At 57.8% G+C, this 25,704-nt stretch overlaps 1 protein-coding gene across 1 annotated transcript; it reads left to right on the top strand.

The window, feature by feature from the left end:
* Positions 1 to 237: 237 nt before the first annotated feature.
* Positions 238 to 25,498, top strand: CORO2A (coronin 2A). The gene is made up of 11 exons (XM_062206957.1): positions 238 to 438; positions 13,317 to 13,433; positions 15,777 to 15,926; positions 17,376 to 17,555; positions 18,250 to 18,366; positions 19,353 to 19,457; positions 20,034 to 20,130; positions 22,080 to 22,192; positions 22,444 to 22,534; positions 23,429 to 23,691; positions 25,370 to 25,498. Exons 1-11 carry the CDS (start codon positions 238 to 240, stop codon positions 25,496 to 25,498), a joined length of 1,563 nt encoding a protein of 520 aa, XP_062062941.1.
* The last annotated feature ends 206 nt before the right edge of the window (positions 25,499 to 25,704 follow it).

Below are 25,704 nucleotides of genomic sequence, written 5' to 3' on the forward strand. Positions count from 1 at the left end.
CTGGGCAAGGAAGAGGAGCTGCGAGCATCCGCAGATGGGTCAGTGGCAGTTACCCACCAGCCCACCCACCTCACCCGTCTGCAGAGAGCCGTGGTGACAGCCCGTGCACGTGGTCGCCCCTTCCCGGCGTGCACTGTCCCTCCAAGCTGCCCCGGCCCCGCCCCCTCGGACACCCTCCTGCCCCCTCGCCATCCGGGCAGGGAGCCTCACCTCTTCTGTCCCGTGTGTCTCGCACAGATGTCATGGCACCCCCAGTACCGGAGCTCCAAGTTCCGCCACGTCTTCGGCAAGCCAGCCAGCAAGGAGAACTGCTACGACTCAGTGCCCATCACCCGCAGCGTCCACGACAACCACTTCTGTGCCGTGAACCCCCACTTCATCGCCGTCGTGACCGAGTGTGCTGGCGGGGGCGCCTTCCTTGTCATCCCCCTGCACCAGGTAAGGACGCCGGGTCCCTCTGGGGCCCTCGACGGACAGAGGCACAGTAGAAGGAGCCCTGGTTTCTAGTCCCATAGGTGCTGCCAGTCCTAGCCCTGCCTGTTCGGCTGTGGGACCCTGGGTGCATCCTTGCACCTGTTTGAGCCTTGGTTTCCTCCAGGAGTGCGTGCCTGTCCTGGGGTTTCCGCTTCCAGCACGTGGCCTGGCTGCCACCAGGACCAACCGCCTCCTCCCACCACCACCACCACCACAAAATAATCCTGCTAATGAATTCACTCCCAAAGGCATATATAGTTGTTTATGCTTCGCTGGGCTTAGGGAGCCAAACCACCTCCCATACACCAAAAAGAAACAAACGTTGCTCCAAAGCCTGGCTAAGAGGTAAGCAGGAAGCGCAGGTGTGTCGATGGTGTAGGTTGGACCATATGCCATGGCCGAGATGCAGCTGCTCTCAGTCCCCGAAATGACAGTCTGTAGATCAGCCCAAAAGCAGGTCCTCCCCGGACACCGCCCCAGCCCCTGGCTCGAAGCCGAAACCCCGATGGTGCTGCAAGGTCCCCGGCCGGTGATGCCTCTGGTTCATGGCAGGAGCAGACCTGAGAGTCAGCATGGCCAGGGTTCCCCTGGGAATGGGAGTTCCTGAAGACCGCCCCCCAGGTACACTGGAAGGGCACCCAGACCCCCAGAGCTCCTCGCAGGTTAACACCCTGGCTATGGCTTGAAACGCTTTCTTTTTTAAGTTTTTATTTATTTTGTTTGAAAGAGGGACAGAGAAAGAGGGAGGGGATAGGATGGGAAGGTGGGAGGGAGGGAGGGAGATCGTCCGTCTGCTGGTTCACTCCCCAAATGCCCACAACAGCTGGGGCTGGGCCAGGTTGAAGCCAGGAGCCAGGACTGCTGCCTTCCCAGGTGCATTAGTGGGAGCTGGATCAGAAGCGCTGTCGCGGCATAGCTGGGGCACACCAGCACTTCCCTGGGGATGGGATGTGGGCCTGCCAAGTGGCAGCTTCCCGCACTGCACAGTGCTGCCGCCTGCCTGGTGGGCTGGATTTTCTCATTCCAAGTCTGAAACTCATAAGAAATTTGAAAACACGTTGCTAAGTAACTTAGAGGCCAAAGAGGAAGTCAGAATGGACGCTTCAATGCTTGGCCCTGAGATTGCTAATAGAGACCTCACAGAACGCCGGCCTGCAGGGGGAGGGGCCTGCAGGGAAGTGGGTAGCAGCAGCATGAGGATTGGGAAAGCAAAAGGCCCAATGCTGATGGCAAAGTGTTCGCCCCAAGAAAAAGAACGCAGGAAACTCCAAGAGAGTTTGAGCAAGGAGATAATAAACAGCAGAACTCAACAAAAGAGAAGATGAGGGGCCGGCGCTGTGGCATAGTGGGTTAAGCCACTGCCTGCAGTGCCAGCATCCCATATGGGTGCCAGTTCAAGTCCTGGCTGCTCTCCTTCCCATCCAGCTCTCTGCTGTGGCCTGGGAAAGCAGCAGAAGATGACCCAAGTCCTTGGGCCCCTGCACTCACGTGGGAAACCCTGAAGAAGCTCCTGGCTTCTGGCTTCGGATTGGCCCAGCTCCATCGTTTCAGCCATTTGGAGAGTGAACCTCTGTCTCTCCCTCTCTGTCTATAACTCTGCCTTTGAAATAAATAAATCAATCTTTAAAAAGAGACAGAGAGAGAGAGAGAGAGAAGAAATCAGTCTTCCAAAAAAATAAGAAAGAGAAGAGTGGGGTCCCCAAGCCCGGGGGAGACCAGCTGGCAGTGAGCGGAGGAGACCCAAATAACCTTGGGCATAGCAAGAGAATATCAGAGCCTTAAAATCCAGTAAGAAATTAACATGAGCAATTTCATGCCAATACTTGCGAAAGCATTGAGAATGGGGAAAGTTCCTTTAAGAATGGAACTTGCCAATACTGATTCCGGTAGAAACACACAGCCTGAACAGCCCTGTAACTATTTTAAACATCGAGCAATAAAAATTTTGTCAATCAAAATTTCCTTTAGGGGCAGATGTTTAACCTATCAATTAAGACACAGGTTGAGATGCCCACGAAGTGCCTGGGTTCAAGTCCCCTGCTAATGTGTGCACTGGGAGACAGCAGGTTGGGGCTCAAACAGGTCCCTGCCACCCTTGCCAGAGACTTACATTGAGTTCTTGGCTCCCCGCTTCAGCCGGGCCCAGTCCTAGCCAATGCAGGCTTCTGGGGAGGGAACCAGCAGTTGGGCGCTCTTTCTGTCTGCCTGTCTGTCTCTCTCTTACCTCTTAAATAAAAAAAAATTTTTTTTTTTTAAATTCTGATAGAAAATAGCAGAAGCAAAAGGCAAGCTGTGGCATGGGAAAGGCTATGTGTATAATGAACATGACAAAGGACTCATTTCTTTGCACATATAACGTGGAGCCCGCTGAGGCTGCTGTTGTAGCATACCACATTAAACCATCACTGTGACACCAGCATCCCATGGGCGAGTGCTACTTTGAGTCCCTGCTTCTCTGCTTCCAATCCAGCTCCCTGCCAATGTGCCTGGGACAGTTGCGGAAAATGGTCCTAGTGCTTGGGGCCCCTGCCACCCATGTGGGAGACCCAAAAGAAGCTCCTGGCTCCTGGCTTCAGCTTGGGCCAGCCCCTGCCACTGTGGCCAACTGGGAAGTGAACCAGCAGATGGAAAATCTCTCTATCTCTTTCTCTCGGTGTCTCTCCCTTTCTCTATGTCACCCTGCCTTTCAAATAAATAGAATAAATCTTTAAAAAATTAAAATGAGGCCAGCGCCATGGCTCAACAGGCTAATCCTCCACCTTGCGGCCCCGGCACACCGGGTTCTAGTCCCAGTCAGGGCGCCGGATTCTGTCCCGGTTGCCCCTCTTCCAGGCCAGCTCTCTGCTGTGGCCAGGGAGTGCAGTGGAGGATGGCCCAAGTGCTTGGGTCCTGTACCCGCATGGGAGACCAGGAGAAGCACCTGGCTCCTGGCTTCGGATCAGTGCGGTGCGCCGGCTGCAGTGCGCCAGCTGTGGCGGCCATTGGAGGGTGAACCAATGGCAAAGGAAGACCTTTCTCTCTGTCTCTCTCTCTCACTGTCCACTCTGCCTGTCAAAAATTTAAAAAAAAAAAATTAAAATGAAATAAAGTGGACCCCTGAGTCAAAAAAACCAAAAACAAAAAACAAGCCTGAATGGGTGCTTCATGGTGGAGATCCCAAGGCCAGGGAGCACCTGAAAGAGTGTCCCCCCTCATTAGTGCTCCGGCTGCACCCCCAGCTGTCCAACAGCAGAAAGTGGTCGCCGGGATGTGGAGCAGGTGCACGTGTGCACCATGCACTGGCTCATGTGCTTTGCAAAGAGGAGGAAACACAATGTAGCCCAGGCCCAGGCCCATGCTCACATCACCAGGCATAAATAGAGCCTGGGCACGAGAGCATTGCTCGGAGTATTGAAAACCTGGAAAACCCCACACATCCAAGAATGTAGTAAAGTATGGTCCAGGTCGAGCATCCCTAACATGAAAGTCTGAAATGTTCCACAATCCGAAACTTTCTGCACACCTACACTGTACCGCGAGTGGGACATTCCACACTGTGGAACTTTGTTTCATGGGTAAAATGATTTTAATGCTGTAGTATAAAATATAGTATAATATAGTATAAAAATGCTGTAGTATAAAATCCTCTTCAGGCTGTGTGTGTAAAGTGTAGATGAACCACAAATGAATGTTGGGTTTCAATTTGAGTCCCACCGCCTGGAAAGTGCATTGTGTACCTGCAGATACTCCCACATGGGAAGCGCTTCTGGTCCCCAGCCTGTTTGGATAAGGGACACTCAACCTGTAGGTCCGTGCCCCTGAGTGTCCACAACCATGCAAATGGACAGGCGTAGATAACTCCAAAAGCGTGGCTCCATCTCGATGGTGAGTCAAATAGGTAAAAGCCAAACAAATTACATGCTGTCGTTCCGTTTCCCTAAAACTAAAGCCAGGCTAGGTTAGACTATACTTTAAGGCGGGTGCATGACAAGGTAGTAAAACTTGAAGAAAAATAAAGTGGGCAGAAGCCCAGTGTAACGGTTGCCCCCCGGGGTTGGGCAAGGACCTCCAAGGGGCCTCCCGGGTGCTGGTCGTGGTGCATGACTTGACCCGGGGGGCTCTGGGCCACAGATCCTAATTTTCCAGCAGTTCAGTCAACTGAACGCCCCCCTTCCCTGTACTCTGGGCCACGCTTGCGTTTCACATATACAGAAGGAAGACTCGGGCCCTGATGGTTTTCTAGGCAAATCTTAGTACACTTTCAAGGGACACAGGAATCTTTTATGAAGTCGTCCAAGGATAGGAAAAGATGGACCTATCTTCCTCGTTCTATGGGCCTTGGGGTACAAAGCCAGAGGGGGAAGGTGGCAAGCAGGGTCACAGCAGGGCAAGCCGGCTTGTGACGCCCGCGTACTTTATCTGAGCCCGGGGTGCCAGTCCTACCTCTGCTTCCAACCCAGCTTCTTGCCCCTGTGCACTCTGGGAGGCGGCAGGTGATGGTCCAAGTATTTGGATGATCCTAATGGAGCTCCTGGCTCCTGGCTTCAGGCCTGGCCCAGCCCTGGCTGGGATAGGCATTTGGGGACTGAACCAGCAGATACAAAATTCGTTCTCTCTCTCTTGCTCTTTCTCTCTCTCTCTCTGCCCCTCTCACTCTGTCTCTTCCTTTCTCTCTCTTGCTCTGCCTTTAAAATAAATAAATAAATCTTACCACCAAAAAAGATCAAGAAAAAAACACACATCAATCTTACTCTTACAGATGATTGCAAAATTACTAGCAAAAACATCTAATAGTGAATAAGAAAAGACATACTCTGGGATATATTCCAGAAACTAAGTGGTTTCATGGTAGTAAACCAATAAAAGGAAGCCATCATTTTAACAGAGGACAGGAGAGAAACCACATTGTCATCTCCGTGGATGCAGAGAAAGCACTTGACACGGCTCCGTGCTTATCCAGGAGAAAAACCGCAGCACGCAGGTGCAGAACGGGGCTCCCTCCAGCAAACGGCAGTGGAAAACCTCATTCGGAGACAACGTGAACCCTCCAGGAAGATTTGCAAACGTAGTTGAAGGACCTGCTGCTCACACACGGTTGGGCGGTTCCCAGCGTTCTGCCAGATTCACGGCTGTCTGCGTGTGTGTGTGTCTGGAACGCTGTCGCACACTTACAGTTCCACGCAGTCTGCATCTTCCGAGGACGTTCTCCCGCGTGACCACGGCAGGAGCACCTCTGGAAACTTGCCACGCGCACAGTGACAGCGATAGCAGACGGCCAAGTTCACAGTCTACCAGTTGTCCCAGGGATGTCTTCCAGGGCATTTTTTAAAAAAATATTTGTTTGTTTATCTGAAAGGCAGATTCACAGACAGCCGGAGAGACAGAGAGATCTTCCATCCTCTGGTTCATTTCCTGAATAGCCACGGCAGTCAGGGCTGGGCCAGGACGAAGCCAGGAGCCCAGAGCTTCATCTGGGTCTTCCAAGAGGGTAGCAGGTGCCCAAGCACTTGAGCCATCTTCCGCTGTCTTCCCAGGTGCGTCAGCAGGCAGGTGGAGCTCAAACCGGCACTTGGATATGGGATGCGAACAGTGACTTCACCCACTGGGCCACCACTCTGGCCCTAGCAATTGTTTTTTCTGACCAGGAGTCCAGTCCAGAACCCCATGTTGTATTTCGCTGTCGTATCTCTGGGTCTTATTTCACGCTTGTAACGTCCTTCAGGAGTAAAGCCCAGTCGTTTTGTAGACGTTTCTAAATTTGAAGGATCAGGTGTCCCCTTGTGCTTAGACTCTTCTGCGTATTTTTGGTGAGAACGTTACGTAAGTGGTGGTGTGTCCATCTCAGTCCATGTCAGCAGGGGATGTGATGTCCATCTGTGCTGTTATTGGTGGTATTAGCATCAGTGTCTTTGGGTTTTTTTTTTTTTTAAGATTTACTTATTTATTTATTTGAAGGGTGGAGTTACAGAGGCAGAGGTGGGGCGATGGTGGAGGGGGAGAGAAAGAATAGTCTTCCATTCGCTGGTTCATTCCCCAGATGGCTGCAACAGCTAGAGCTGGGGCAATCCGAAGCCAGGAGCCAGGAGCTTCTTCCGGGTCTCCCACGTGGGTGCAGGGCCCCAAGCTTGGACCATCTTCACTCCTTCCCAGGCACATGAGCAGGGAGCTGGATTGGAAGTGGAACAGCCAGGACTTGAAGCCTGTGTCCCCAGCAGAGGCTTAACCCGCTGCACCACAACGCCGGCCTGGCCCGGTGAAGAGTGCCAACATCATTCAAGGCAGATGTTGCGGGAGGCCTTCAGAATGAGGAGCAGCGGGAACAGGCCTTCAGCTCAGCGGCTCAGACATCCGCGGCCCACATTGCAATGCCTGCGGTTGAAACGGCTCTGGCTCCTGACCCCAACTTCCTAACATATACACCCTAGGAGGCGGCAGTGATGGCTCAGTAACTGGGCTCCTGCCAACCCACCTGGAGACCTGGATGGAGTTCCCAGCTCCCGGCTTCAGCCTGGCCGGGCCCTGGCTGCTGCAGGCATTTGGGGAGTGAACCAGCAGAGAGGAGCGCTTGCTCTCTCGCTCTCTCAAATAATGTTGAAAAATGTTAAGGACTTCGGTGCATGGAGACACAAACTGTATTTGTGGAGAGACACTTTTTCCTTCTTCCCCCAAATTCCCACAGCACAGTCCCTACCCGGCTTCACGCCGCAGCAGGTCCCTGGCTAAACACTCTGCGCACGCGCACTGCTCTGACTCTCACTGGCTTGGGTCCTGCTACCTGGAAGTACCTGGACCGGAGGCGGGGAGAGCCAGCCATTTCTCTTCCCGTACTATGGGCACATGACCAGACAAACTGCCCCATGGTTGTTCGTCCCAGTCACTTGGGGGGACAGAAATGGCCACGGGAATGGCGGGAACCAGGGCGTGGGGGCGGGACTCTGGCTGGGTGGGGAGCAGTCTGGCCAGGACACAGAAGGGACTTGCGTGCCCAAGGAGAGTGGCCAGTGCCTGGCTGAGCAAGGCCTGGATGCCAGGGTGAGGTGTGGGAACCGTGTCTTAGAGCCCAGCCGGCTAGGTACAACAGGGCCAGGCGATGCCCCCCAGTAACCGGGCTTTGGGCTGGGTGACTCCCTCAGGACGCTGTGCATTGAGCCTGGACCTGGGGCTGGCCCTGCAGCTCTTACAGCAGCTCCCTGGTTACCAGGGACATGGTGCCGGGGACTGTGTGGTGTGTGCGTGCGGGAAGGGCCTGGCTGGCTCACTCTCAGCGTGGAAAGGAGCGCCCGTGTTGGCCTGGCCCAGCCTCCCAGAAGTCTTCTCAGAGGGGCCGGGCTGCCCCCAGTGGTGTCAGGTGTCCCAAAGGGAGAGGTGCTGCCACCACTGGGGGGGTCTCTTCTTGCACGCAGTGACCAGGGAGCCCTTAGAGAGGCGGGAAGGCGAGTTTCACAAGCTGTGGCTGTAGCCTTGGCAGCCCAGATCTGTGCTCTGGGGACCAGGCCGCGGCAGCAAGGGCTGGCACAGAGGGGGCTGGGGCCCGGGCGCTGGGGCCCATCCTGCAGCACAGCCACCCAGGCACTGCTGGAGAGGGTGGACTTTGTCATGAGGCGGGGAGGGCAAGGGCAGGCAGAGCCCTGGGAGTGGGCCCAGGAATATTGCTGGGTGTGGACTGAGGGCCCGAATGGACACCGTGACCTTTGGGCGCCTGGAGAAGGGGGCGTAGGCAGGGCCTCCGCGCTCTTGGAGGCCACCCTGACTCTTCCTGAAGCCGGGTGTGGCCGTGTCACTCCCTGCTCCAGCGGGACTCCCTTGCCTGTCCCCGCCAGGCGTGGAGGCTTCCACGGCACAGACCTGCTTCCTCCATGGGGTCTCCCTTCTCGAAGCAGGGGGCTGGGCTTCCCATCCCAGGGGACTAGCATCTGCAAGAAATACTTGCCTTCCAGTCTCCAAGGAGCTGGGCCAGGACAGAGAGGACACAGGTGCCCTGTGGGTCCCCCGACGGCTGAGCTAGCACCGGAAGCCGGGAGTGGGGAAAACAGGAGGGGCTCTGGTGGAGGCAGGGGGCAGGGGACATCCAGGCTTGAAGTAGGAAGTGTTTTCTGAGTTGACGAGGTCTGAACATGGAACGAAGTGAACTCTCCCTTCCCACAGGGGAGCAGGCAGGGTTGCCAGGGAACCCGTGCAGGCCACTGCTTCCTCCTGGGTGCTGGAATCCACAGGAAGCCCTGGGCACTCTCACGGGGGACAGGGGACAGTGGCTGGGCGGTGCACAAGCGTGTGCGTCTCCAGGATCAGGAGTGTCCCCCTCGGCTCTCCTCCAGCCTGCTAGCCCCTGCTTTTTCTGGGCAGCCCCTGGCCCAGAATCTCACCCCCACCAGTCCTCTCTCCCAAGGTCCAGCGGGGCCCTGCCCGCAGCCGCACCCCTGCTTTCTGGCCGCTTCTCCCCAGCCTACACTCCCCACTGGCTGTCTGTGGCCCTGCCTTTCTGACTCACTGTCTCCCCTCCACCCGGCCTGGTCAAAGTCTCCCTCACTTTAAGGCCCAATTCACATGCCTCCTCCTCCAGGAAGCCTACTCTGACTCCTCCCTGGGGCCCTTTGCTCCTATCTCTAAACCCTGAGTCCATCTCTTGTCTCCTCCACAAGACAGGCAGGGCCTTATTTCTGTCCCCACCTGCACACAGCCCATGGCCTGGCACAGAGCAGGCCGAGAGGCCAGCAGGAGGCAGAGCAGGCGGTGGGAGGGAGCACTCCCGGGTCTGCTGGGCCTGCCGTGGACTTGGGCTGTTGCCCTGGGAGCAGGATGCTCAGCCTCTCTGACGCCCAGCTTCTGCACTTGGACGTGGGGACTCTTCCCAGGTGGGGTGGAGGGGCAACTCCAACACCGTGAGGGGAGCCCCTGGCCCTGCACCTGGCGCGTTTATGACTCCCTGGACCCTGGTTCCCATAGGAAAACATAGATAACCTGCTCCTGAGAGGCATGGGAGCCGGGCTTGAGTCCACCAGTTGGATCAGGGCCCCCCTGCGGCCTGGGCCCACCCGTGTGGCAGCACCCCTGGGGCAGCAGTCTGGCCTCACGCTAGACTGTAGAGATGCACCAAGCCGCCCCATGTCTTGGGCGGTTGAGTTGCGTTGAGTTGATGCCGGCCGCTCGACCCAGAGCTTGCCAGGCCCCGGGCGCTGTCTTAAGTGCTTCTCACCCTCCTGTCCACTGTATAGATGAGCTCCTGCTGCTGTTGCCATTTGGCAGATGGGAACACTGAGGCTGCAGTCAGGTGCCTGGTGGTACAGCAGGGACCCAACCTCAGGAAGCCCGAGGCAGCCTGTCCGCCCAGCCTTGCTGGCACCCTGCCTCCTGGTCTCCACCCTGGACTGCTGGGACGGTCACTGGAGGCCATGGCTACGACGGCACTGTAGGAGCCACGCCCCGTGGATGCTAAAGGTCGTGTTGGTGACCTTGCAGCCTCTTCCATCCTGGCAGCTGAGGTCTGTGCTCCTGGATCTGGCTCTGCCCCCAGGGTCCTGCCATCCATTGCACACCTTCCACCCCAGGGCAGCCCCTCGGAGACGTGGAGGTTGGGTCCCTCTGGGCTGAGCAGCCCAGCTTCTGCACCTGAGCCAGGGCTGTGTGGAGTGTGTGAGGAGCCCTGGCTGAGTGCTGGCCTAATGTGCAGAGAGAGGAATGGCCTGATTATAGCTGTGCCTGCCTAACAGGCTTTTAGAGCTCAGCTGGAGCCCCGCAGACTGGCTGATGTCTGCTAACGCCAGTGGTCTCTAGGGAGGCCCGGCCATCTGGTGTCCACCGACCGAGCGGGCTGGGGCTGGGGCTTCTGCCCGGCGAGGCCAGGAGGAGATCTGGCCCCAGCCCAGCTCTCCGAGGGCCCTCCCCGAGTCTGTGGCTGTCGCTCAGCAGGAGGCTGGAAGTCTGGGGCTGGCTGGGCCCCCTGGGCAATCCGCCTCCTGCCAGCCCAAGGCCAGCCCGCCACAGCTCTTCCTGAGCGCAGAAACTGGGGCACGGCCCTGGGCCCCCGAGAGCTGGCAGTGGCCCACAGCAAAAGACCTGAACTGCTCATGCCCTTTGACCCAGGAAATGATCCAAGAGAAGGGGAAGGCTTTGTGCTGGAAGGGGCACTCCCTCTGAGCACAGCGAGACCACTGCGGACTCCCACAGCCTGCGCCAAGGGCCTGGGACTGCTCCCCGCTGCCCAGTGACCCTCCTCCAGGCTAGCTTCCTCCTCCAGTCCCTCCTCCAGGCTAGCTTCCCTCAGTCTGGGGCCAGGGAGAGAGTGCTGTGATCCATTAGTGATGCCTGCCACAGGAACAGGAGCAAAGAGCTTGGCTGTGAACTCGCCGTTCCTGGTCTCTGAGAGCCCTGCCAGCATTTATAACAGATTTTTGTCTGATCTTAGGACTCATCTTTTCAAAAAATAAAGTCAGTAGTTTTGTTTTTATATTTTTAAAGATGTATTTTTATTTATTTGAGAGAGAGAGAGAGAAGATTGAGATCTTCCATCCACTGGTTCCCTCCCCAGATGGTCACAGGGTCTGGGCCAGGGCAAAGTCAGGAACCTGGAACTCCATCCGGTCTCCCACTTGGATGCAGGGGCCCAAGCACTCGGCCATGTTCCGCTCCCTTCCCAGGCACATGAGCAGGGAGCTGGGTCAGAAGCAGAGCAGTGGGGACTCCAAGCAGCACCCGTATGGGATGCCGGCATCACAGACAGCAGCAGCTTAACCCACTGCCCACACTGCCGGTCCCGAGATGCTAACTACAGAAAATGCACCCCGGGAACAGTGTGCGGAGTGGCTGGGTGCTGGGCCTTAGGAGACCTGAACCGGGGCCTCTGGGTGCAGTATCTCCCTCCTAGGCTCTGGCTCCAGGGGCAGCCCTGACGATGGCCGCCCGTCCTCCTGGCTGGTGGAGGAAGCCAGCCATCCGGAAGACACGGAACTTTCGCCCATGCCTTTGCACACCAGGAACACATGACAGATCCCACTCTTGCCTCCTCGCTCCGTGTGTATGCGCAAGTGTGACTTTTTCTGCACCACTTTAGCCCTTGAATACTTGAATGCCTGCTGCACATTGGAACATCCCCTCCATAATCATGGTAATGTTATCAGCTTCTGTAAGCCCCGCCTACAGTGATGGTTTCCCGTTCTCGGGCATGGCGGGCCAATGGTGGGGTCTAAGGCCGTTTTCCACGGGGCAGGGCGCTGGGTCGGGCACAGTTTCCGGGTGACAGCTGGGACCAGGCTGCCAGCAGCACGCCAGTGGCTCCGGTTGTCTGCGTCTCTCAGTTTGCCAGGGGTGAGCCCCGAGGCCCTGTGTCTGTTCTCGGCGCGGCTGCCCAGTTGCAGCCTAATGATACAAACTCAGGGACCACCGCTGTATCCCTGCTGGGTCACACCGTCTCTGTGTCACACAAAAGTGCCGTGGTCTTCTGCGGAGTTGGGAAGGGAGGCGAGGGGCTTGGCTGTTTTGGGTCCACGTCATCCTTGAAAGTTCTTTGTGAAATCCTGAGACTGGTACTTGTGCAAGATTAAGGCTGTTGCCCCGTGTTGCCCTGGAGTCAGGTGCATCCGCTCAGGGCTTTGTGGGAGCCGTGCCAGCAGGCGGAGGGCCTGGGGCCTGGCCCCATTCTGCCAGGGCCCTGCAGGGCGTCGGGCAGATGGAATGGGCTGGTCGGCGCCCATCCCACGCTCCCGTGATCGAACTGCTGTGGTCACCTCTGAGCCCAGGGGGACCATGTGTGTCTGTGGAGTTGCAGATCTGAGCTGCAGGCTTGTGTGGCAAGGGCTGTAGGACCCATGTGTGCCTCCCAGCACCTACACAGGAGCTCGCAGACAGGAGGCGGGGAGGGAAAGGAATTTTATGATATTTGAGTTATGCCATTGAAACAATAAATCACATACCATAAAAACACACCATTTCCAAGTGTGTGATTCAGTGGCTCTTAGCGCAGTCATAGTAACAGTCACCATTGCTTAATTTCAAAATTAGCTTCATCAGCCTGAACTCAAACTGCACACCTGCAGCGGGGCCCCTCTCCCTGGTCCTGGGTGACGGCTCCCTGGGGTGACGGCTCCCCACCCTCTCTCACTGGGGTTCGCCTGCTGTGGGTTGTTCATAGGCACCAGGGATCTGCATAGCAGGTCCCAGGGGCCAAGTCCGTTTGCTCGGGCAGGGCGCCCACACGCAATCCGTCAGCCACATGGAGAATGGCGCACGATGAGGCTTTTCTCTGGTCTGGCTTCTTTCACTTGGCCTAATGCTTGGGGGTTCATCCATGTCCAGGATGCATCCGGACCTCCTGCCCTGTTTCTGGCTGACAGTAGGTCGTGTGGATCTACTGCTAGCTTGCACCTGGTGGGTATTTGGCTGTTAGGAATAGCGCTGCTCTGAGCGTTGGGGAGCAAGTGTTTTATCAACCTGTGTTTTCATTTTTTGGGGGCCATTCCAGGAGTATAATTGCTGGCCCACGGTATCACGGTGTTTAGCCATGGGAGGGTCCCCCAGTGCTGGCCCATTCTCCATTCCCCCCAGCAGTGTGTGACGGGGGGGCCCTGCTCCTGAACACCTGCCGTGTGCTGGAACCGGCTCAGGGCCCTTCCGTCCCCACCCCGTGGTCCTTACACCGGCCGGTCCCACACCTGTCATGGCCTCCTTGTCCCGAGGAGGGCACAGAGGCTCCGAGGAGGGAAGACGCTGCCCTGGCGTCGCCCAGGGAGCAGGTGTCAGGGCCTAGGTTCGCACCAGTTGGGCCCCTCCCATTTTCTTGTCTGTGTAGCGACTGCTGACCGACTGAGTGACCATCGGGAGGCTGAAGTCCCGTGAGCCTCCTCCCCACCCCTCTGGGCGCTGTCTTGCAGACAGGAAAGCTGGACCCCCACTACCCGAAGGTGTGTGGGCACAGAGGGAACGTCCTCGACATCAAGTGGAACCCCTTCAACGACTTCGAGATCGCTTCCTGTTCTGAAGATGCCACGGTGAGCGTCGGCCCCCACGCCACGCCCCTCTCTGGAAACGCACAGGACTGGGGCAGGGTGGGGCGTGCCCCCGAGGGTGGTGTGCGGCCCCTGCATGGGGAGGTGTTAGCTTAGACCGAAGAGGAGCTCTCTGCACTGTGGGACTGGGGGTACCGCCCCTCCTCCCCACAGGCCTCAGTTTCCCCCCTGTAAAATGGGCGTAAGAGCCTTCCCCCCATCCAATGAAGTTCATATTGCAGTGGGCAAGCCCACCACTGGGGAGCTATAAAATGCTGTGAAGGACATTCTTATTGTGCTAATGTCACACACACAGTGGGGGCGTGAGCTTTGAAAGTATGAGAGGGGAGCCTCATATGAATGTGAACCCCAAAACATCCCGGCACGTCAGGCCCCCCGATGTTCCCGAGCTCCTGTTGTACACAGGAACAGATGCGGTAGATGTCGCTTAACACAAAAGACGAGTGGAGGAAGTCAGGAAAGACTAAACACATCGACTACGGGAGGGTGCAGTGGTTGTGTACCTGGTGCGGCTCAGAGCTCCCTGGCAGCCCAGGCGAAAAGGGAAATAGAATGTAGTGCAGAGCTCTCACTGTTTGATGTGATCAGATGACCAAAATAAGGATAAAAGTCACAGCTGCCCCTCCCTGTGGCCCCATCTATCCCTGACTTTCGTGATACTTGGCATTTCATTGAGCCTCCCTGGCAACCCCACAGTGGAGGATAATTTTTGTGTTTTGACTTTCAATTATTTGAAAGGCAGAGAGAGAAAGAGACCCCTCTTTCATCCGCTGGTTCTCTCCCCACATGCCCACAGCAGCCAGGCCCAAGCCAGGAGCCTGGAACTGACTCTGGGCCCCCCTGTGGCCGGCAGAGACTCAGCCAGCTGAGCATAGCCTGCTGCCTCCCAGGGGGCACATCAGCAAGCAGCTGGAGCAGAAACTGACGGGACTGCAGCTCAGCACTCTGACAGGGGACATGGGTGTCCCAGGCATCGTAACCGTTCTCTTCCCACTCCTGTGTCTACTAAAAACTGGACAGGATTCCCCTCCACTTGTAGGGTAATGGACAGAGGAGGCTGAAAAAGCCTTTCAGCACCACTGCTATACCACTTCCCTAAAGAGCAACAGAGGGAGGAAGCGAGGAAGTGCCAGAAACGTCGGCTATGGGAGATTGCATAGCTCAGAGCTCCCTGGTGGCCCAGGCGAAAAAGGGAAATAGACTGGCAAATTGCAACCCCACTGCGGGACCAAAGGAAGCAGCGCTGCTTATCAGGGAGGCAGGCAGAACGATGTCACAGGACTTGTGTCCCTTTCCGTAGGGTTGATGCCAGGGAACAGCAGGACCGGCAGTGTCTGGGAGGTGGTCTCGCTGATGGAGCTGTCAGGCCCTGGGGCCTGGCCCTGTCTCCAGCGAGTGCAGGATATTAAATTTCTGGCACCTTCTCCCCATCACCTCCATTCCTTCCCAGAAGCCTCAGGGGCAGGGGTATGGGGGAGGGGGTGGGGGTGTCAGTCCTTTCCTATAAAGTGCTCGGGTCCCCCCACCCCTGCTCCCAGGGCCTGGGGGCAGGGACGAGCTTCTAGCCCTGGGGTTCCTGGCGCTTTCGGGTTGAGCAGGCACCTGCACCTGCACCTCCCCAAACAGGCCTGGCCAGTAACCGCCCTGGGCAGACCCATCCGTTTGCAGCTCGGGGCCTGCCTTCCTGGTATGAAACCCAAAACGACCAGGAAGTCAATATTTGCTGAGCCGAGAACAAAGCCGTCCAGCCGAGAAGCCTGTGTCTCAGGCTGCCCCCTGCCGTCCGTCCCCGGCCCGGCCGCCTGGCTTCCAGCCTGTCCTCTTGGGGCCATCCAAGACACCCTGCAGAGCAGGAAGATGGCCCTGTCCCGTGCTGCTCCAGAGCCTGCGCTGGCTCCCAGGTGCCCTGAGGGCCAGCCTGGTGCTGCCCTGCTCGTCCTGACCCTGAGCTTCCGCCCTGGGCCTGGAGGGCGAGGAGGGCGAGGTGGGGGCGGAGCCCTGGCCCCGGAGGGCTGGGCTGGGCTGGAAGGCAGCTTCGCTGGGCATCCAGCATGGGGACACGCCTGCGCCCATCCACCTGCCCGGCATGTCCAACCCTCCGGGTGGCCAAGCGTCCCCAGGGGCGGGTTGGGGGGTGTGGGCTCGTCTCTGCTCAGCTGGAGGTGGCGAAGCCCCGTCCCTCCGGGGCGCCAAGCTGACCTTGACCCCGATTTGGAGACTTTGCCCACTGCCTCCGCCCGGCGCTGCCAGGTCTGTGGCTTGGGGTGGAGAAGGCAGGGGGGCGGCCCTGACTGACCCTCCCGTGGGCCTTGTCTCCCCTGGCAGATCAAGATCTGGGCCATCCCCAAACAGCTGCTGTCCAAGAACCTCACGGCCTACAGGAAGGAGCTGATGGGCCACGCGCGCAGGGTGGGCCTGGTGGAGTGGCACCCCACGGCCGCCAACATCCTCTTCAGCTCCGGCTACGACTACAAGGTGAGCAGCCTGCGTGGCCCTCTCCGGGGCTGCCTTTACAGCTGTCACCATTCTGGAGACAGAAACCCCACCTGGAGCTGAGCTCTTGGGGGAGATCGGCGCCCCCCCCCCCCCCACAGGCTCCAGGGAGAATATTCCTTTTTTTTTTTTTTTTTAAGTATTTATTCATTTATTTGAAAGCAGACTTAGAGAGAGAGAATCTTCCATCTGCTGGCTCACTCCCAGATGGTTGCAACGGCCAGAGCTGGGCCAGGCCAAAGCCAGGAGCCAGGCACTCCATCCAGGTCTCCCAAGTTTTGGGTGGCAGGGACCCAAGGCCTTGGGCCATCTCCCTCTGCCTTCCCAGGAGCATTAGCAGGGAGCCAGGTCGGAAACAAAGCAGCCGGGACTCGAACCCGTGCTCGTGTAGGATCAGCGTGCAGGCAGTGGCTTAGCCTGCTGCACGGCGACGGCAGCCCTGGGCGGACCTTCCTGCCCTGTCCGGGGTCTGGTGGCTCCAGGTGTGCTTCACTCCGTCACTCCAAGCTCTGTGCTCCCACAGCCTCTCCCCGTGCACCCGCAGGTCCTCTCCTAACATGTTGTGACCGCACCTGAGCTAACGCCGTCTGCAAGAGCCTGTTTCCCCCCGGGCTCGCATCTCACATTCTGAGTTGGGGTGGGGGGGGCTTGGGTTTGGGGAGATGCTGTTGAAGCCGTCACATCCTGCCAGAAGGGAATGCACGAGGCCTGCCAGGGCATCTGCCCTCTGCCCTGCTGGCTGCCGGGGGGACCGTGGGCCCCACGGCTGGGGAAAGCCCTGGCACAGGAGAGCGGCGTTCCACCCAGCTCCGCCTCTGGTTTGCGGGATGACCCGAAAAGTCCCTTGCCTTCTCCGGGCCTCGGTTTCCCAACGCGAAGACAAATGGGGTTTCAGGCTCTGCCCTTCTGACCCCGCAGCAGTTTGAAGAAGCAGCCGTGGTGAGGAGAGGGTTGCTGGACCTCGGGACCAGAAGTGCTCTATCCCCCGGGTCTGTAGGGTGGGTCTGTGGGGCTCCCCGGCAAAGCTGTGCGCATTATTCCACACCCGCCTCCAGGGGGCGCTCTTCACACGGCCGCGCGTGCACAGCCTGTGCCACCACATCAGGCAGCCCTGTTTGTCCACGCCAGGTGGGACCTGCTGCGCGTGACTGTTTGAAATCCTGGCATTAGCTGATCCCTTGGGGTCTCCCAGCGTGATGTTCCGTTGCAGGAAGGCAGATGGTGTCTTGCTTTCGAGGCTAAATGGCCCTGCTCCCGGCTTCCCCCTCCCGCCATGCGTGGCCTCAGCCTGAAGATCCACCCTCTGACCCGAGGCTCCCCAGCCCGGCCGGCCGCCAGCTGCAGCTCCCCTCCCGGGAATACCGTGTTTCACGGCAGGGGGCTGGGGGTGGGAGTGGCCCTGTGCTCAGGGGCCCGTGCTGTGTCGCGCAGGTGATGGTCTGGAACCTGGACACGAAGGAGGCAGTACTCAGGAACCCCGTGCGGACGATCACCTGCCACCAGGACGTCATCCTCTCCATGTCCTTCAACACCAACGGCAGCCTGCTGGCCACCGCCTGCAAAGACCGGAAGATCCGGGTGCTCGACCCCCGAGTAGGGACCGTCCTCCAGGCGAGTGCTGGGCCCCAGGGGGCCGCGGAGGCTCCCGAGTGATTCTGCCAGCAGCCGCACCCAGGCTTTAGGGACGTAGGCTGCACCCCCAACCCCCAACCCCCACCCAAGCCTGTCCCATTAGCACCACTGGGAGATAGGATTTGCCGGCTCCATTTTTCAGATGACAAAACTGAGGCCAAAGAGATATGAAGGGACCACACTGAGAGCTGGGGTTTGAGTCTGATCTCACCCCAAAGCTGGTCGGCGTGCTTCAGCGCTGTCCCTGGCCGGCGTCAGGAGACCTGAGGGCGCACTGGTTGTCAGCCGGGTAACCTCAGGCAGGCAGCTGCTGCTCTCTGAGTCCCTTCCTCTATCTGCAACCATGGGCTGACATCCTGCCTCTTAGGCAATTAACTGCACCAACCCACGTGGCAGTGGCCACCCAGCTGTCACTGGGAGTGCGGAGCTGGGCAGGGGTTTGTCTGTGACTTTGCTCAGAAAAAGAATTGCACCAATAGCAAGGAAGGGATCCGGGAAGACTTCCTAGAGGTGGTGGCCCTGGGAAGATTCCCCAGCAGAGTTGGGGTGAGGAAGGAGGAAGGCCTTGTCCAGCTGGGACAACAACATCAACAAAGCAGGGAGGCCAGAACCCCCTGCTGCCTTGGGGTCCCCCCCAGCACCTCCCAGATGCTGACCCCACCTCTCCCTGCAGGAAGCCAGCTACAAGGGGCACCGAGCCAACAAGGTGCTATTCCTGGGCAACCTGAAGAAGCTGCTGTCCACAGGCACGTCCCGATGGAACAACCGGCAGATGGCCCTGTGGGACCAGGTGAGTGTCACAGGCACTCTGCCCGCCCCCGTCCCACACCTTCCGGGGCAGGCTGCTGGCCCCATTCGTCCACTCCTCACGCACCTGCATGGTGTGGGCCGCCATGAGCTGGGGGCCGGGGATGGATAGCAGGGAGTGCTCACGGCCCACAGGGCAAGCCCAGGCCTTGTGCATCTTGTCACGCAACAAGGGAGGTGGATCAGGCCCCGGGAGAGGCGCGGAGCCTGGGAGGGACCTGGACCAGGGGAAGTGAAGCAGAGGGCAGCACAGGTTTGGGGGTGAAAACTCAGTGGGTGTGGGCAAGGGGGGCTTTGGGGGGCAGAGGTGGGGCCGGGCCAGCAGTGTTGCTGGGAAGGAGCACTTGACAGGAGTCCCAGACACTCACATTCCCCTGCTTCATCTGTGAAGATAAATGTTAGCTAGGGTGGGGGGGAGCGGAATGCGAGCCGATGCTCCAAAGGGGTTTGTTGAGCACTGGCAGGAAGGGAACCTGGCGTTGCAGTGCCTTTGAAACGGCGTCTCCACCAGGGGGCAGCCTACTGTTGGACCTCGGGGCTAAGGCGATGCTTGGGATGCTCGCGTCCTGTATCCCAGTGCCTGCGTCCATTCCTGCTGAACTGCATGCTGGGAGGCAGCGGCTGATGGCTCAAGTCCTTGAGTCCTTGCCGCCCACCTGGGAGCCCTGGATTAAATTCCGGGCTCCTGATTTTCAGCGTGGTCCAGTCCCAGCTGTTGTGGCCATCTGGGGAGTGAACCAGCAGATGGACGATCTCACTGTCTCTGCCTTTCAAATAAAGAAAAAAACTAAAAAAAAAAAAAAAGCAGAAATCTTCCCCACAAGAAGGGTCTCCCTCTCGCTTGCTCTCACACACACACACACACACACATGCACACACACAGGCCCGCAGCAGGAACTCCTGTCTCCGAGGGCACCCCCAAGGCCCCCGGAGCGACTCATGGCCTTCCTGGTCTCCCTCCCCTTGCAGGACGACCTCTCTGTGCCTCTCACGGAGGAGGACCTGGACGGCTCCTCGGGAGTGCTGTTCCCCTTCTACGATGCTGACACCAACATGCTCTACGTGGTGGGGAAGGTGGGTGGCTGCCTAGAGCCCTCGGGCGGGAGGCAGAACTCTCCAGGGCCTGCCCTCGCGGGTGGGCAAGGCTGCCGGCCACTCATCCCCCACCTACTTGCTCCATTAGGGGACACCTGGGGCCAGGGCCTTGCCTGGACACCGCAAGCTACCTTCTGCTCCCCATCTCTGGGTGCAGCTGGGGAGGGGGCAGTGGGTCTACACTGGGTAGGACTCCTCCTGGTCCTGACCCACTCCTGCCAGGATCGGCACCCAACGTCATTATGACTGCCAGGAGTGTCCCCAGGGTCAGACCCACTGGTTCTGAGCTGTGTGAGCGGCTCTGGGATTTGGGCCTGTACTGCCAGGGCCTCTGCCTCACAGGAACGAGGGTGGGCTTTGGGTCATGGCTGGGGAGCTGAGAATGAAACTGAGGACCCCTTCAGCTGCCCTCAGCCCCTGGTGTCCCCTGTGCAAAGAGCCTTTGCCCGTGGTTTGCTCTGTGAAAGCCAGTTTTTTGCTGTGTGGCAGTGGGGTCATGGGGAGGGGACTGCTGGCTGGGGCCCCACCTCTGAACCCCACCCTCCTCTTCCTCAGGGAGACGGGAACATCCGCTACTATGAGGTGAGCGCCGAGAAGCCTCACCTGAGCTACCTGACTGAGTACCGCTCCTATAACCCGCAGAAGGGGATCGGTGAGCACCGGGCCCGGGCACAGGGTGGCACAGCGTGGCACAGCTGCAATTTGGCAATGCCCACCTCCTTCTTAACTGTGTTTCAGAATTTAGAAAGACCCAACATTGTGTTCCCTAAAATAAACCCACCCTAAACATAAAAGGACACAGCTAGATTCAAAGTAACCGGCTGGAGAAAGATATACCAGGCTAACACAAATCGAAAGAAAGCTGCAGGGCCAAGCCTTTCAGCCTAGCCATTAAGGCACCTGCCCCACATCGGAGTGCCTGGATTCTCAGCTCCAGCGCCTGACTCATTTCCTGCCAGGGCAGGCCTAGGGAGGCAGTAGTGATGACTCGGGTAAGTGGGTTCTACTGCCCACAGAGGAGACTCGAACTGATTTCCCAACTTTCAGACCAGCCCCAGCTATTGTAGATATTTGAGGAATGAACCAGTAGATGAGAGGTTTCTGGCTATCTGCTTCTCTAATTAATGATTTTAGGAGAAGGAAGCTGGAATAGCTGTTTGAGGGTACTTCGAAAACTTCAAGGAAAATGGAATCATTTAGGAGCAGGTGTTGTGGTGCAGAGGTTAAGCCGCTGCTTAGGGTGCCTGCATGGCATATCCGAGTGCTGGTTGGAGTCCCAGCTGCTCTGCTTCCAATCCAGCTTCTTGCTAATGCATCCCGGAAGGCAGAAGATGGCCCAGTGCTTGGGTCCTTCTCACTCATGTGAGAGACCTGGATGAAATCCAGGCTCCTGGCTTCGGCTGGTGCAGACACCTGTGGAGTGAATCAGCAGATGGAGAGCTTCTCTCTTTTCTCTCTCTTGCTTGCTGTCACTCTGCCTTTCAAGTAGATAAACATTTTATTAAAAGATGAGTTTAGTTTGGTGCAAGACAATTTCAAATCCATGCATAGTGTTTTCATAATGTGCCTTCCCCATGAACTTTTTTTTAAAAAAATGATTTATTTATTTGAAAGTTACACAGAGAGAAGGAGAGGTAGAGAGAGAGAGAGGTCTTCCATCCACTGGTTCACTCCCTTATTGGCCCCAATGGTTGGAGCTGTGCGAATCCAAAGCCAGGAGCCAGGAGCATCTTCTGGGTCTCCCACATGGGTGCAGGGGCCCAAGGACTTGGGCCATCTTCCTCTGCTTTCCCGGGCCATAGCAGAGAGTTGGATTGGAAGTGGAGCAGCAGGACTTGAACTGGCACCTACATGGGATGCTGGCACTGCAGGTGGCGGCTTTACCCACTATGCCACAGCGCTCTCCCCTCCATGAACTTTTTAACAACCCCTGGTGTTAGAACACGGTGCCATGAGAATAGACAGGCAATCCACTTGTAAAATCCAGGCTGAGATCACATGTGTAAGGCTGTCACAAAACATATCAAACACCCGAGTAAGGGAAAGGGTTTCTTGGTGGGGAAAACCCAACAGACCAGAGGGAAGGGGTGATGAAAGAAAAAAAGAGAAGGAGAGCATAAGAGAGAGAGATCAAGAGACAGAGAGAGAGAGACACGTGTTCAGGAACAGGTCCTCTGAAAGCTTTGCCAGGGGATGGGCAGGGAAGCAGGAGCAGCGAATCCGATTAGGATGGGGGTGGAGATGACACCGGTGGTTGGGCCTTGTGGTCACCTGGCTTCCAGCAATGGCGGCGGGCGCCAGAGCCAAGAATGGTGTCGGGGCAGACATCGCGCCACAGGTAAGACTGCGCCATTCCACCAGCAACATGACTCCTTGAGGTGGAGACACAGTAGGGGTGTTTGAACTCCACTTCCCTGGCATAGGGCCCAGCCCAACCTAAGGGTTTGCTCCTAAGCTGTCTGCCAAGGGGACACGGAGGGAGCAGTGTGGGCTCTGTTCATGGCCAGGTTCACCGCCTGACTCTGCCCTCACGTGGGGGTCCCTGTGGCCTGCAGTCTCATGGGAACCTCTCAGCCCCCCGCCTTTGGCGTCTGCCCACAGGTGTCATGCCAAAGAGAGGTCTCGACGTGTCCGCCTGCGAGATCTTCCGCTTCTACAAGCTGATCACAACCAAGAGCCTCATCGAACCTGTGTCCATGATTGTGCCCCGGCGGGTAAGGCCCTTGGGGACCCCCGTCCTGGGGAGCACAGGCCCGGGGCACCGCTACACGGGAAGGCCTTTGTCGAGGTCAGTGTGATGTCACAGGTGGGCGTGGCCCCGCCTGTGTGGCTCGGGCAAGCGGCCTTGCTGTGTGGGCCCCGGTCTGCTCAGTCCCACAGGGTATGGAGAGGGCCTGAGTGGCCGGCTGCCTCCCCCGTGGGCAGCCTGCCCCCGGCCCCCTCACCATCCGCACTTCTCTTGCAGTCAGAGTCCTACCAAGAGGACATCTACCCGCCGACGGCAGGGGCCCAGCCCTCACTGACGGCCCAGGAGTGGCTCAGCGGGATGGACAAAGGTGAGCCTGGCGGGGAAGAGGCCTCGGGTGAGCAAATGGCAGGAACAAGGGCTGCCCAGGGGCTGAGGGGGTCAGCGCGTATTTGATCTCCCGGGGGCCTTGGCAGTCGGTCCACACTGGCCAGGGTGGTCACCTACTGGCCTTGACCCAAGGGATCCAGGAAACTCCCTCTCAGGTGGGAGAGTGGCCCATGCACGTGTCGCTCCACAGGGGCTCCCCAGGCTGACTCCACGGGGCCCTTGTCCATCCCCACCCCACTGCCATGATGACCCTTCCCCTCCAAGAGACCCTAGGCAGCCACCCCCACCACCTGCAGGATTTGCTGTCCCTCTCTCCTGTCTATGAGCCCAGAGTTAGGGTCACAATGTGTGCTGTCCTCCCCAGACCCCAGCAGCCCCCCTTCCACTCCAGGGGACCTCCTGGTGGACTGGACCAGTGCCAGGCCCCAGTCTCATGTCACCTTAGACAGATCCGGCCCCCTCCCTGGGCCAGTTTCCTTGTCTGTCTGTATCCCTAATGCCTGCTTCTTCCGGGGGTGTGGCAGGCCAGGGTGCTTGGGAGAACTGATGAACCTGACCGTGGCAGAGGGCAGTGTGGGTGGGACTGTCCTTACAAAGCCAGGACCCTTGAGGAGTCCACAGTGTTTGGCACTGCTCCAGAGCACATTCCCTGCTGTCTCCACCAACCAAGCTTCGCGTAGAGGGTGACACCAGGCATTTTATTCTGAATGCCCCATCTGGGCGTTCGGGCCTGGCTGCAGGTGGCTGTGTCTGTGTGTGTGCGTGTGTCTTTGTGGTACTCCATGTGTCCTTGTGTGCCTGCCCGGGTTGTGCCCCCAGCGTGCACCTGCTCATAGCTGCTCAGTCCTCTCACAGCCCTTTGCTTCCTCCTCAGGACCAATCCTGGTGTCCCTTAGGCCTGGTTCCCAGGTGCTGAGTCCCCGGCCGCTGCCTCCAGAGAGATCCCTATCCAACTCTGTGGGCCCGGCCCTGGACCAGACAGACAAGCCGACCGCAGAAGATGGCCGGAGGCCCTTCTCCCTGTGGGAGGAGAAGGGGCCCCGGTGGACAGCAGAACACCGGCTGGAGGAGAAGAAATCCTGGCTGACAAATGGCTTTGACATTTTCGAATGCCCCCCACCAAAGACAGAGAACGAGGTGTGAACAAGGGAGGGGAGCTGGGGGGGGGGGGCGGGTCCCCACTGCCCTCCACCTGCAGGACAAGGCCAAGGAGGAGGGAGGGGAAATTCGGCATGAGAAGTGTAGCCAGGCCCTGTGGCTTAACTCTCTCTTTTTAAAAATTAATCCACTTTCAGATGATAATTACTTTGTATTTCTTTTAATATGTATTCATTTGAAAGGCAGGGATACAGAAAGAGAGGAAGATTCTTTTTTTAATTAGTTTATTTATTTGAAGTCAGAGTTACACAGAGAGAGGAGATGCAGAGAGAGAGAGAGAGAGGTCTTCCATCTGCTGGTTCACTCCCCAATTGGCCGCAACGGCCACAGCTGGGTCAGTCTGAAGCTGGGAACCACGAGCTTCATGTGGGTCTCCCATGTGGGTGCAGGGGCCAAGCACTTGAGCCATCACCTGCACTGCTTTCCCAGGCCCATTAGTAGGGAGCCGGATCAGAAGCAAAGCAGCCAGGACTTGAACCTGTGCTCTGATGATAGATGCTGGCGCCTTAATTCACTTTCTTAATTCACTCAACGAACAGTCAGGGAACACCCTCTGTATGCCAGAATCACAGCTATACACACAGAAAAGAAAAAAGAAAAAAAAAAAAGATCTGCTTGGGACACGTGCATTCCCTCTAAGAGTGCCTGTCCAACTCCGGTCTCAACTTCTGGTTCCTGCTTCCTGCTAATGCACCTGGGAGGCAGCCGGTGATGACACAAGCACTTGGGTCCCCACCACCCACGTGGGAGCTCTGGACTCCTGACTCTGGCCTGGCCCAGCCCCAGCTTTTTCAGGCGTTTGGGGAGTGAACCAGTAGATGGGAAAGTTCCCCTTCTCTCTGTCTCCGCTGCTTCACTCCCCAAACGGCTGCAGTGGCTGGAGCTGGGCCGATTGGAAGCCAGGTGCCTGAAGCTTCTTTCAGGTCTCCCACATGGGTGCAGGGGCCTAAGGACTTGGGCCATCTTCCACTGCTTTTCCAGGCCACAGCAGAGAGCTGGATCGGAAGTGGAGCAGCCGGGTCTTGAACTGGGGCTCATATGAGATGCCGGCACTGCAGGCAGTGGCTTTACCCACTGCGCCACAGCACCAGCCCCCAAGTGGATCTTAACCACTGGGCCAGGTGCCTGCCCCCCAAATCAATATTCAAGCACCAGGTGGTGGCACGGTGATGCAGCCCTGGATGGCAGCTAAAAGCACAGGCTGGCGTCTCACCACCCTCACAGTGGTCCCATGAGCCACCCTGGGGGTGATAATGAAAGACTCCCAGCGCCTGTTGGCCATCCTGTTACTGTAACCTTGAGGGTAGTTTTCTCAGCAAAAGAAATGGACCGTTAGGCACGGTGAGTGACTTGGCCAACACCACCCAGGTTAGTGGTGGTGAGACAGGCACCTGCGGGCTTCAGGGCCAGCTGTCCTTCCCTGCACCCCCGGAGGGATTTATAGAAGCAAAGTATGCATCTAGAACATTCTAGAATGTCCGAGTTCTGGATTTCGTGTCCTGGGTTACGTGAAAAGCGTTTTCCAAAAGATCTGTGCAGTCACTGCCCACCAGGCGGCGGCCACGTTAACCACCCCATCCTTGGGCCCCAGACGGCGGTCTGGGGTCTCAGCCATCCTGCGTGTGCACTCGGCTGACCCCGCCCTCTGCTCCCCCAGCTGTTGCAGATGTTCTACCGGCAACAGGAGGAGATCCGGAGGCTGAGGGAGCTGGTGACCCAGCGAGAGGTCCAGGCCAAGCAGCTGGAGCTGGAGATCAAGAACTTGCGGATGAGCTCCGAGCAGTGAGCGAAGGAGACCTCTGTCCTCCTCACCCTCAGGGACACCTCTCAGCCCGTGGGGAGGCCCAGAACCACACTGCAAGTCCCCCGAGGACAGCCACTATTTCTATATTTTTTACCAGAAGACAAGACTCTCTCGGTCACTGAAAGATTGCGGTGGGACCCGGGGCCGTCTTTCTATTTGCCTTCTCACAGCAAGTTTCTGAATTGACT

The sequence above is a fragment of the Lepus europaeus genome, chromosome 12 (genome assembly GCF_033115175.1).
Source record: "Lepus europaeus isolate LE1 chromosome 12, mLepTim1.pri, whole genome shotgun sequence".
NCBI classification, from domain to species: domain Eukaryota; kingdom Metazoa; phylum Chordata; class Mammalia; order Lagomorpha; family Leporidae; genus Lepus; species Lepus europaeus.